This window comes from Struthio camelus, chromosome 8 (assembly GCF_040807025.1).
Source record: "Struthio camelus isolate bStrCam1 chromosome 8, bStrCam1.hap1, whole genome shotgun sequence".
NCBI classification, from domain to species: Eukaryota; Metazoa; Chordata; class Aves; order Struthioniformes; family Struthionidae; genus Struthio; species Struthio camelus.
Genome location: NC_090949.1, coordinates 19,256,140 through 19,269,950, shown reverse-complemented (window position 1 = coordinate 19,269,950; position 13,811 = coordinate 19,256,140). Strand labels below are relative to the sequence as shown.

General features: G+C 36.1%; 1 protein-coding gene across 1 annotated transcript in view; it reads right to left on the bottom strand.

Moving 5' to 3' along the window:
* Nucleotides 1-13,811, bottom strand: part of HFM1 (helicase for meiosis 1) — a 41,642-nt gene that overhangs the window by 25,714 nt on the left and 2,117 nt on the right. Inside the window, exons 3-14 of the mRNA XM_068952526.1 lie at nt 13,457-13,778; nt 12,449-12,693; nt 10,677-10,724; nt 8,785-8,855; nt 6,401-6,533; nt 3,947-4,098; nt 3,517-3,594; nt 3,206-3,367; nt 2,561-2,761; nt 2,392-2,480; nt 1,381-1,424; nt 1,182-1,283 (exon numbers count right to left, since the gene is read on the bottom strand). Coding sequence (XP_068808627.1) covers nt 1,182-1,283; nt 1,381-1,424; nt 2,392-2,480; nt 2,561-2,761; nt 3,206-3,367; nt 3,517-3,594; nt 3,947-4,098; nt 6,401-6,533; nt 8,785-8,855; nt 10,677-10,724; nt 12,449-12,693; nt 13,457-13,778 — 1,647 coding nt within the window. The remainder of the gene's footprint in view (nt 1-1,181; nt 1,284-1,380; nt 1,425-2,391; nt 2,481-2,560; nt 2,762-3,205; nt 3,368-3,516; nt 3,595-3,946; nt 4,099-6,400; nt 6,534-8,784; nt 8,856-10,676; nt 10,725-12,448; nt 12,694-13,456; nt 13,779-13,811) is intronic.

Genomic DNA, 13,811 nt, shown 5'->3' with positions numbered 1-13,811 from the left:
TTTTTTGAAATTAAAACTGAAATTAATGAGTTATGGGTACATTAGGAAAGAAGAATCCAATCCAAATTAAAGGCATAACTGTATAATCTCAAGAGAACTTTTTTTTCCCCTATTGTGATAGTATTATATACTGGGAATATAACTGGGAATATATACTGGGAATATATACTGGGAATATTTGTCAAAGTAAAATGACCTAGCCATATAAAAAGTCGCAGAGAAAGGTTACTTACCAGTACAATCAGGTCCTAGGGATATATAATCCATGCATATATTCCCACTGTGAGTATACAAATGCTCTTTTTCAAGATCAGAGAATTTTCCCCTTTGCAATACCTGCAGAAGACCTGTATTCAAATCCCACCCCCTTCTGGCTCATAGACAGATTAGGTAGAATATGACAATGCCCCCTCACTTTTCTCTTAGTTGCAGAAATATGGATATGGCATCATGGACACTGCAACTCTGGCAAGGTATGCCATGATCATAGTAAGGGGATCTACCTTAAAATTCATACTGACTCAGGACAATCACTGTACAGAAATGAAAAATCCATGAATTTTTCAACATTGTACATGAACTATGCAGGTGGTTCTCCAAGAGGTCTGAATTTGTATATGAAAAGAGAAAGCCTATCTGAGATGAGACCTTCATGCCTCAAGCAGATAACTTCTCATTCTAGCTAACAGCAGATGGAACATTTATTGAGAGTCTCCGTCAAAACACTTTGTGTGGGAGCTTGAAGATGGAATCCTGCCCATGCAAGAAGCATAGAAGTAAAAGACTGCTTTCAGAGAAGCCACAGCTGCAAAGGACACAAGCAAGGAAAACACTATGTGAAAGCTGAGAAAAGCAGCAGTAACAGAGCAGTCCACTTCAACATGCTGGCAGAGTGATACTAAAGGGAATGAACATGGCTGGCCCTGTAAGAACATATGAGGGAGGGTGACCTCTATGCTGAAAAGAAGAAAAGTGCTCTGGTCTTTAGTAGCAGGGTACATATACATTCACAGTGTAAAAGTACATGTGAACCATAAAAACATTTTTATCATTCTGGATTTCACAAAGTAATTTCAAAGGTTAATCATAAATAATAGAATCAGAAACATTACCGCTTCCAAACATTCATCTTCTCAAGTCGCATTAACAGCATTTTGACTTTCAAAGTTAAATTTACTTACAGAGTACTGGTAAATCTCCTGAAGTAAAAGCTCCTTCAACTATTTTTCTATCAGATATCTCCATACCCGCATGGTGATAAGCCACACCATACGTTAAAAGATCTGATAATGAAATAATTATATCCATTATTTTATTAAGTTTACTCAAGCAAACACAGAGCTGAATTCACAGAGCTGAAAAGTAGTAGGTTGTACTTACCTCTCAGTTTGGAATCTTTCAATGAATTTGCATATCTCTGTAATCTACACAACGGAAAAAAAAACAACAATAAATCTTTAAAATCAAAAAACAAATTCACTAACATAAGTAGAACATACAAAGAAGCTAGTATGTTTTCAAAAGGCAAAAATAAATCTTCTCACGAAACTAGATACACAATTACCCGACTAAAGATTCTAAGTATTCCTTGACGTGTACATTTCTTTTTTCCGTATTTTCCTGTAGTTCTACTGCATTTGTGCTTTTAAATATGTACTTAGTTCATAACTACATGTTAGAATATCGGAAGGACATCATATTAAAACAACTTTTGAAATATACCATCTTTGGATAATTCCAACTGCCATCCCTCCCATCTTCCCAAAGGGAACAAACTGATTCTCTGAAGCAGCTGCTGCAGCCTTTCCAGCCCAGTCATCTTTCCAAGTCACAAAACACAATTCAGCTCTCTCAGTTAGATGCAGAAGGTAGATAGGCAGATAGAGATACTGCTGACAGAAATGTAAGTGGGAACTAGGAAAGTAATGGAGATGTTTTGTTCATATAAGGCAAAGGGAACCATGGTTGGGGTCCAAAAATCAGGAAGTGCTTCTGTCCATGACTGGACAACCCTGAAGTAGATAATAATATGGGCCAGGGCTATATTTATTGAGGTACTTGATACTGCAAAGACCTTTCATCAGCTTAATTTCATGCACTAGTAAGACCACATCCAATGGACGTATTTATATGCTTAATCTTTGCAGTGTAAGCCTTTATGAAGTCAATGGAAGATAGTATTTTTATTGTTTAGGAAGAAGGTTTTAAAAGCAACTTCATGTTTGCGAAAGGTACCATGAAAATCGAGTAAGATTTCCCAAGAATGTCAGTTTACCAAAAAGAATGCCAACTGTGATAATGATTTTGCTGCAGATACTCCCCTGCTAGAAACTGTACTAGCAAGTTTAGTAGAACAGGTAAACACTTAACAACAACTCAAGTATAAAATACCTTTGTTTCTGTTCTATACTCAATAGAAATTTAGCATCTTTTGCAAGAACAGAAGCAGCCTGCTGTACTCCTTTTCTTGTTGCACAAAACTATAAATAAGAAAATATTTTTTGAATCAACCGTTTTAAGAAAGAAACAAATTTAAATGTGATAAAAAAAGCTGTTGTACCACAAGTGCTGGTTTTTGTTCAGCATATGTTTGTATAATACCAGTTATCTTGTAGTTAAGAGTTAAGTCAAATTTGAATTCTGTCTGATTGTCATTGCATGGAAAACCAAGAACAACTTTGCGTAGCTTCACAGGTCGGTGATCCTCATCTATTTTTAGACATACAGCAGGCATCTTACCATCTGAAAGCCATTCTGCGATCTTAAAAAAAGAACAGAATTTAAATGATAAATTTCTGCTTTTAAGTATGTTCTGCTCTAACTGCATTATTCACATAATGACTAACTTATTTTTGTCATATACAAACTATTAACACATTTGACACTGATTCCATCATTAAAATCACAGCTGAAGTTCTGTTTTCTACAGGACCAATATAATTCAGATTGAAATCTCAGTCTGTTGAGATTTATACTTAGAGACAAAAGTCACATATAGAAATCTAAAAATGAAGAATGTCTGTACTTGGCTGAGAGTTCTGTACGACTGCTGGTCATTTGTTATACTAATATCAATCACACAGCTGACATCAGCTGAGAGCTCCAAAATGACAACTTTGTAATCTATCAATCTGAATTCAGAACTCCAGGTAAATTTTATAAAACCTAACTACAATAATTGAAATACAGTTAAAATCTAACTTACATCTTCAGCATTTGGGATTGTTGCAGAAACAGCTACAAATCTCAAGGAAGGAACAGTGACATGATTCTCTGAAAGACGCGAAAGAGAAGACTGAACAGTCTTCATCCGACTGACTACAACTTCTAATGTTGCGCCACGGTTTTCATCCTTTATAACATGCACCTATTGAGAATTTTAAAACATTTGCAAAATATTTCTTCTGTTACAATCTACGCGTTTGTTAAGTATATATCTGATGCGCTATATATCTAAGAGGTTTTCTTTCATCTTCAAGAACAGAAACAGCCCATAAAAATCATTAATTTTCTTACTTCATCAATGAGAAACAGTCGTACAAGCTGGACTATAGAGTTGTCTCTCCACCTTCTAGTCATGCTGTCCCATTTTTCCTAGGAGAAAAAAAATGACAAAAGGAGAAAGATGCTTACAAAGGCCAACAAACAGCAAAAGTAGGAGTACAAGGAGACACGCCTACACATGACTAACCTCTTTAAATAAAATCAATTACATGAATTCAAGCTAATGCCATGTATGGTTTATCTGGCACATTATTATATTGCTAATTGTTTTTTATGTGCACTAAAGTAGGCATAGGAGTTTGCAGACAAGAACAAAGATCATAAAATTACTTTGAAATTCACTACTCATGATGAAAAAGGGGCAGACCTGGTAGCACGCAATTTCTAGACTACTTATGTCTGTTTAGTCTCGATTTCTGTAAGAACTGGGATTAAAACCTACAGGTGTAGTTATAATAATGTGAGCATGCTGTATTTCAAACAGATCATCCATCTCTGTATCTCCTGTCAGTTCCTTGCAGCTGAGTCCTATGGGTCCAAATTTTTCTCTCCAGTCATCAAAACGCTGACTGCATAGCGCTTTTATTGGAGCCACTAAAAATACAAAATTATAAGAGTTATAGCAAGAAAAGCAAATTTTAACTACATTGCTATAGATGTTAAAAGCATACATTTTGAAGACATTTTCTTGAATTTAACTCTTCGATTTTCAGCTTTGCTCCTAAAACCATAAAATTCACAATTGGCTTATTACTCTATCCCTTGTGCAAAGATCAGCTTTGAGCTCTGGATTGCAGTTCTTCCTTACCAGCGACTGGAAACAGAGCCCCTGAATTAAAGGTATTTATGCCCCTTCATAATCCTGATTTTTTTCTAAATCCCACATGAAAACAATCACTTGGCTATGAGAATCTGCAGGGGCTTTCTCACAGACACAGGAAACCACAGGAAAGACATCCTTTCTAATGAAAGATCATACAAATTCCAACCTCGCTCCAATTCAGAATACAATTTCTTTGAGCACTCTGCACTCAGAGAGAAAAGGGGGTTATAAATGAAAAACCACTTATAAGCAGGAAATAGGATCCTAGAGGAAATCAAAATGTATTTAAACTACATGTACAGTTAAGTGTAGTCTGTCATACAGAGCAGCTACCACCACACGTAGCAGTTCTGATACTGGTGCTAATGAACAGACTCTTAAAGTAAGGTGGGGTTTTTTTTTCCCACCTGAAAACACAGGGGACATATACTATACTTTTGCAGATGGAGGCTGATTTCTAGAAATCAGAAATAACTCTCTACAAGGACTGATATTACCAAGACATACAAGTCTAAACTGCATGGGTATCTATATGGAAAATGCAGTGATTCAAGTGAAAGAAGAAGTGATCCATCACTGACCAGAAAACAACAGCAATAAAATAGGTCTTGTTGTGATTGCATTTTAGCCTAGTTAGAGACCACTGGAAAAAAATCAAAACATCAGCTGACAAGGGAGCCCCAAGACAAAGAAGCTGAGAAGAACCACTTTCTGCTTCAATAGGAAGTATAAACCTCATAAGCCTATCAGTGGCCTGCACAACAGAGGAAATCACTAACTGCAGAAAACTGATTCAGCTACAAGGAAGTAAACGTGAAATTGTGAAAGTAACATCTTTGGCTAGTAGTGAGGTCAGGAATGCAAGAAACCACTATTCGTTCCCTAAACTTCAGCCACCAAATCCCTAACATATGTTAAAGCTAATGGGAAACAACTATAATTTATACGACTACTGCAAGCTAATTCACGTATGCTGTGCTACTGATAAATCAGGCATTGTAGAACCCTCCTGCAGTACGCAACCTGATTAACATCCCTGTCCCAACCTCTGAAAAATTGACACGTCCCCTTCTCCGTCATTATCCAACCTGGAAAAGCCAGCAAACCTAATCCCACCAGACGGCTACTGCTTCTCTACTTAAATTTCTAACCAGCATAAGGCCGTTTTGCACCAATTCTGCCAAGGCAATCAAAAGTATTACAATATTACACTGAAATGCTCCTCCTCCATCTGTTGAGAGAGAAGCTATAATACATGCCTGCTTATGAAAGCTGCATTTACAATATACAGCCAACTCTAAACCAAAACTATCATTATCATAAGAATGTTGACTCATTATAATTTGAAAAAAATACAAATAAGGCTGAAACCTTTCTAAGTGTAAAGATTAACCATTAACAGTAAGACTGACAAACATATCACGCTGTATCAATTAATTGAAACTGGTACAAAATCACCAATCTCATCTGAATTGCGTGATTTGAACCTAATTCTCCAGAAAGGAAAGACATAAGCCTAGTCACAGCTGTGGCCATCTTCAAGCATTTTTGTTAATTTTTATGTAGATCAATAAAAAACCATGAAGACCACAGCTCTGCTGCCTTTGTACTAGTGGAAAGAAAGCAACTGTTGATGTGAAACCTTGCCAGGTAAGGGGATGGTGGAAAATTCGATCCTCTTCTCAGAGCAACAGACAGGCATACAAAAGATACTGCTTGCTTTCGGGCTCTGCCACTGAGAATTTGGTATAGTTTCCTTTGTTTCCCTCTTCCCCCGCTAGTATTCACCTTGCCTTCTTAGAGGACAAAGTCTTTACAAGAAGAATTCTCTTTTTATTTTTATAGGCAACACTGGCGACTACAATCACGCGATGCTGTTAAATATTAAGTTACTATGGTAATGAAAATAAACAAACCCTAAAAGAAACATCTTCTTTTAAGAATGAAGTAAGCCTCAACTTCTCAACATAGTTCATATCAAGATTATTAAAGCATTCACTCTTGATCTCAACACTTAGAGAATGCCATTTTCTACTGTTATCACTAAAACATTTAAAGCTGAATAATACTTACTGTAAACAATTTTAATATTTAACCACGGCATTGGGGCTTCCATAAGTAATCTGGTAATAGCTAGCTCAAACATCACAGTTTTTCCAGAGCCAGTCGGAGCACAAATCACAAAATTCCTATCTGTATAAAGAAGCTAGAAAAGAATTCAAAGTAGTAAATACAATGCAGCTATCCATTATATCTACTCATACATTCCAAAAGAATTGTCTGGGGGAAAAAGACACAAAGAAAATGCTTATTACATTGATAGATGTAGTTCCCTAAAGTACTTTGTGTTAGATGCAAACTTTAAATAATAGCTAAAGAAAGTATATCTTTTTCTGGGCATCTGCCATGGAAACATAAATGAAAGAGATACTGCTCATCTAAAGCTATTATCTAGTAAAGTCCACCATTTTGTGACAAGCACAAAAAAACAATACCTACCCTGAGATGACATTAATGCAGAATAACTGACAGTACCCAGCTACAACCAAATGTAGGCTCACTAGAAAGAGATATTAATGTTGTGCTTGAAGTGCAATTTAAGTGTTTTCCTTCTGTAATCAAATCTGCATCCAAAATTCCAACTTTGCTGAAAACACTAATTTTAATAGAAGGTTAAGTTTTAAAATAATTACGAAAGCAGTTTTTCTATGACCGACCTTTCCTCCTTCCTTCCCTCACATACCTTCTTCCCTCATCTTAGAAGCCAGGTATGCCTCTCCCACATTCCCTCATTTTCCTCTCACCTGGTTAGCTCTCTACACTCCTCCTTCCTCCTCAGTTGCACTCACCTGCTCTCCCTTCATGCAACGGGCTCTCTGTGCAGCTTCATTTGCTTCCTTCCCTCCCAGCTCCTCATGGATTCTACTATTCTATTTTTTGTTTCTTTCTCTTCTAGAGTTAATGCTCTAAAACTGTTACCGCTGCTAGGAGTTTACAAGAATGGAGAGAGTGAATGGCAGCCCTCACCTAGTACTTGATTTGTAAGTAATTGTAGCCATGAGCGGCACTGACAGTTCTGCTGAACAACAGCAGGACTTATGTTTGTTCCTCATCTACCACTTCCAGTTTTCCAATGCTCACACAAAATCAATAAAGTATGACTACAGAATCTTTCCTGATTTTTGTTAAATAATCGTATGCACCATTCACTGTGCATCAACCAGAGAAATTCTACCAAGCTGAATACTTGCAACATATTTCTTGCAACCAGAGAATGCTACTATGTTGAATCCTGCAAACTCAAACAATTAAAATATACAAGACCATTATCTTTTTAAAATGCTGATCTCTCTTAAGTTTTCTAACATGACATTTCTTACACGAGTGATGAGCAAACATTGTCCTTCCTGATACTCTACAAACAAGTTTATATTTAGGAGTACTAATTCATGAGCCACTCAAAATAATTTTTTTTCAAAACTACTGCTCTTAGTGACGACTCTCTTTCTAGACTAATGGAAAAACATAGCTATAAGTAAGGCTTACTTTCATGAAAATTGTAAGAAAAAGGTCACGTGAGATTATTTTACAGGTATTAATTATCAATAGCAGTATCACAAAGGTTATTTACTGGCAATAAAATGTATAACTCACGGCAGAAAATGAACACACATTTGGAAGCAAGAAAAAATACCACAAATGTCTAAAGAGTATAGATATAAGGAAAAAATATAAGAGTATAGCTCCTCAGATAGTTTAAATATAAGATTTTTCTGCGCATGTAAGCACAATTCTTAACATCTTTTCTGTGTAAAACATTAGCCAGTGGATAAGAAATTCAAACAAAATTTTTTGCACCACCAATGTATATTAAAATGCATACTAAAATATTTTCATGAATGACAATGGGATTTCTCCCACGTGAATACAAATGAGTTGAAGAAAAAATTTTAAACGCTCTGTTGAAAATTCTGTTGAGACCTGTAAATTCTGTCTCTCTGTAATACAATCTTCCTCAAATTGACTGCTTTCAAAGTAAGTTTGGGGTTTTGAAGAAAGAGCATGGCCTCTAAGAAGAGGTAACAAACAAATTCCAACTTTCTAAAAGGATGGCCTTCTCTAAAATTCTGCTTAATTTTCCTCCCTAGGAAAATCATTAAAAAATATATTACTAATCTGTATGTGTAAGTATACATATAATTAACAATATCACATAAATATATTTAAAACTGAGAAAAACATTTCAAAAAAGTTCTTCTGGTCTCTTCTCCCAGATAAACACAGTCTTGCTCACCTTTCAACCACTCCAAGAAGAGGTTCTACAAATATAATAGCTTTTTAACCCCTTTTAAGTTAAATTTAATTTATGCCTAAATTAATTAATAAATGCTTTAATTTATGCTATACATTTATCTATAAAGTACTACTTGCAGCTGTAGCTAACTTTTTTTACTTACATCATCCAAAGCTTTAGACTGTATGTAGTTAAAATAAGGAAACTCCTTAAAAATACTTCTAAATTGAGTTGCTTGAGAGCACATTAAGGAGCTGAAAACAACTGAGTGAAAATTCTAAAATTTCTTTTAGAAGTGTAAAAGGTACAGTTTTCACTTACATTGCATTCACTTATGTTACAAGAAATGCATTCTTTCTGTAATTTAAATGAAATTTTTAAATGTATGCAATGATTAACTGATACAGAGTTGCCGAACAATTAGCAAAAAGTAACTTATTAAATGGTTTAGTATTGTTATTTAAATTCTTGGTGTGCCATATATTCCACATGACAAAACCACCACCTCCAATAGCATTAAGAGATGTTTCAAGATATACCAAGAACTGACATGGAGAGCACCTCCTCTTATAAGAGACTCCGTGGAATGGAATATAGACACGGCACGTGAAATTGTAAGGGACCGAAGGTTTCTTCTGCACCACAAAACAGACGTGAGAGTAAGCACAGCACTGCTTTTAATATATCTAAACATTCTACTGCCACCCTATATTTGTAATGTAACTCAAATAAATTAACATTACATTGTATGCCCAAGAGGGGCAGAGAGAGGGCAGAGAGGTTAAAGTCCACCTACAATCTCTTAATACTAACAGTGGTTTTAAAAATACTATTGCTTTCCAAACAAAACCACTCATATCTAAAAATGAATAGAAGAAAAGGAGTTTTGTTTCATAATAAATCTAAATAAGTGAGTCCGAACCTTGTCCGGACTTGCACTAAAGTCAAACAAGCACACTAACAGCAACCATCTGAGCAAGCTGAGGATGCAAACCCAGTCAGACATAACACCGACAGCAGCAAGAAAAATGAGCTGCTGAGGCCTTAGATGGATGTTAGATTCATTTGAAAAGATTCAATAAAAAGGAAAAGGACTAAAACCAGGAATTAAAGTAGTTAAAGAAAAACATAAAAATGAGCAAAGAGCACAAATACTATCAAAAAGTTCAGGAAAATATGGATTTTAAAAGATTTTTTTCTCTAAAACTACCCCTCTAAATAAATTATTCATTTTCGAAAGTGCAGAACACCAATTATCTGTAATTGGCAACATCAGAACAACTGAGCACTTACTAGTTTTGAAAATCAGGTCACTTCTTCAGCTATTCATATAAATTTAGTTGCCTAAATTTAGACATTTACTCCTCATGACATTTAACCTACCATTTGACAGGTTACTAGAAACAAAGTATTAAAGAGACAAGGTAAAAAAGCAAAAACAAGTTTGGCTGGATAGCTAATTATATTATGGTTCAAGGCAAGGGCAAGAACAAGGAAAATCATTGTAAAATCTGCTTACAGTGAGTTAAAGAATGGGAATATACTGTATATTGCATACTACTACATAAATACTGATCAGTAAGGAGTATGTGAAGTTTACTTTCTCTTCAGAATATGGGAAAAAAATAACATTCAGCGCTCCTGATAAACCTAAATACTAATTCACTTCTTCTTCATTTAAAGTATATAGTGATATATGTATGTGTATCTCTGTGTATATAATTTGGCCTAAAACAGATATTAGGTAAACTAAAAAATTTTAATGTCATATTTTAAAAATTAATAGTTTTGAGGATAAAATGTGAATAGCTGACATAAAAAAAAAATTGCTGGGCAATGAATGATCTATTATAAACTGCCCTATTTCCACTCTAACTCCGGAGGTCCCAAGGGTAAACACCTATTTATGATTCAATTCCCAGCATTACATTACAAATCAAAACTATTACAGTGAAATGCATGAATTCCTGTGGCTACATATTAAATGCCAGAATTTTGTAAATGTAAAGGGTTACAGTGAAATCAGTAAATCAGATATAGCAAATAAAAGGATACGGATTTCTGTAACAGCCCTCAAAACTTCCAAATTTCTTTCTGTAGTTCCTAAAGAAATAAAAGTAGTAAGTTTATAAAAACAGAAATCATTGTTTTCAACCAATAACCATAAGAAATACCTTCCTGACTCCAAGCTATGCATCCTGTGAGGAGCTGCAAGGCTGTAACAAGGTTTAGGTCATACCGAGGAGCTGGAAGGTGAGAAGAGGGAGGTTACAAGCCTATCATTTGAAAAGGAACATCTTGGTGACCCTCCACTGAACTCACTCCAGTTTAGGGATATATTTCCTGCGTCAGAGGCCCAAACCTGATGCAGTACTCCAGACATGGTCTAACACACGCTGAGTAGGAGGGGATAATCACTTCCCTCAATTTCCTGACTTTGCTCCTGTTGATAAAGCCTAGGATGCTGTTGGCCTCCTTTGCTGCTGAGGCACACTGTGGGCTTGGCCTCCTTTGCTGCTGAGGCACACTGTGGGCTTGTGTTCTCCTTGCTGTCCCCTGGTGCTTTTCCACAGAGCTGCCCCCACCAGTCAGGCTCAGCCAGGGGTTCTCCTTCCCGGAGGGAGGATTTTACATTTTTCCTTTTGAATTTCATGAGGTTCCTGTCAGCACCTTCCTCCAGCCTGGCTAGGTCTCTGAATGGCAACCCAGCCCTTGAGTGTATTGACTGTTCCCCTCCAGCTTGGTGACATGTGCAGACTTGATGAGAGTGCACACTGTCACTTCCTCCAGGTCACTGACAGAGACATTAAAACAGGACAGCTCCTGCAGTACTCCACCTGTGGTACGCCACCTGCAAAAGGCATGCAGGCAGAGTGCAACCCATTAATCACTACCCTCGGAGTCCCATCAACCAACCAGCTTTTTAACCTAGTTTGTAAGGGTGTAGTTGTGCACCAATCCAGACCTTAACGTCCTAAGTTGGACGCAAGGATTTTGTGGGAGACAGTGCTGAAAGCCTTGCTGAAGTCAACATAAATGACATCCACTGCTCTCCTCTCATCCAGAAATCTAGTCACTTTAACACAGAAGGCACTCAGGCAGGAATCACCTCTTCCACTCCTGATAAGCCTGCTATGCCTCCACATCCCTCTCCTTAAGCCACACCTTTGCCTTATAATTTTCTGCTAGCAATATTTTGCTAATCTGTATTTCTGTTGCACTTAGCCTGATACATTAGGCACACTCCATAGATGCAATGAGTCCCTGTCTCAAAAAGCTTAAAATCTATAAATGAAACATGTATATTTAAATACTAATAAAAATAAAAATAATTTCTAAAACAAGTGCTTTACTATTTCCACAAAATTCTCATCACTTTCCTCCATTTTCCAGATTTTTCCTGCCTAAAATCTAGTTCCAAAAAGATACGAGTGTGAGCCCCACATTCAATTTTCAATTCCTGATTTCAACTGAAGATGAGGTTATTCACAGCAAGGGACCAGGCTGTCACTTTTCAAATTCTCAAGGACACCGATTTGGAGTGACATTTTCAAAAAGGCCCACATGACTTAAAAACACAACTTCCACTGACTCCTAAGGCACTTTAAAAAATGTGACTTTGTCTTCATAAATTGTTCACCCAATACCCAGCACATACTAAACAACAATACAAAATAAGGTCTTTACAATTGTAATACTGTCTGCCTAATGCAGCCAGTTATCTAACTCCGAAACTGTTCTTTACCTCAGATCATGAACATCCATTGTTACTACATACCAAAGTAAGACAGTGGGCTATTGTTATTACATTGAGTAACACTAATTACCTTTCATATCCAGAATCTTTGAAGCATTAGAAAATAATTTTATCTTAATTCCATTTTTAGGAGCAAAGCCCCCATCATTTACCCTATGTAGGGTAAAATCTGAGTCTTTAATTATTGGAATACGATGATTATGTCTCTGTAAGTCTTCTTTTTTAACCTCTTCCATGTTTTCACTCGTTTTCAAAAAAGTACCAATTTCTTTCATATCAATGGAACTATCTTCAAATTCAGATATTTTAAATAATCTGCAAAGGATACAGGATCTTCATCAATTTATTATACATTATGCAGTTTCTCTAACATTTGAAAAAGATGCACGTTTATATTGCAGGCAAAACTAGTAAGGTATAGTCATAGAATAAGTTTGGATCTTATTTTATATGCTTCAACTGACATTTTTCTACCTGAAGAAGACTCCTTTCACAATAAATTTAGTTTTACTTTCATTCCAGGGCTGAAAGAATAAACGACTTGTCCAGATGGGGTCTCAATCCCTATAGCAAATTAATTGTCAGTCTCTGCGTAACTAAAAAGAATAGAGGCGTACAGCTTTTGAGGACTGAGAAGAGCTGGGCATAGAAGCTGAATTTACCTGTAAAACTCCTCCTCCCGGAGAGCACTGAAATAACATAGGTATTCTTGGCTACCTGAACCCTCCTCTGAAAAGGAAGTGACCTTAGTTTTCTTGCTCTTTACCAAGTAGATGAACAACTAAAAACAGTATTTCAAAGAACCCTTGTTATCTGATAGCTTATTTAAAATTAATCAAACCAACCTCCTCCTTACCTTCCTTGTAAAGCAGGTTGAGCTCAGGACACATACAATTACAGTACTAAAAGACTGCCAGAAGGAATTTCTTTTTCTCCTTACATTCAAAAAAATGAGTGCCTGTAGCCCTATTAAGGCACTTTCATTTAAGAATCCAAATCTCTGCATTTGACAAATACACCTGAAACAATAATATGATTCGGCTAATAGACAGATTATCATAATTGCCTAGAAACATACCTTTTTCTTAATGTTGAATGGATACTTTCATCATCACTGTTGTCTGGAAGATTAATTAATATTTTGTTTTGTGACATATTTGCACCAGGTTGTTGACAAGCCCCAATTCCTGTTTTATATTTATCTTGGTCAGATGAGAGAAATGATGAAACCATTTTCAGACTTTCACACTGAAAATTAGTTTTATCCTTTTCTCCTAAACCTAACTGGAGCTCTTCTTTTTTAGAAGCTATCCCAAAATGAACAGGTGCTCGTGACTTCTCATTTACTTCCTCAGTATTTCTCTTGCACGGCTGTATAAACTTCTGATGCTGTCTCTCTCCTACAAAAAACCAAAAATTATTATTCCTATTAA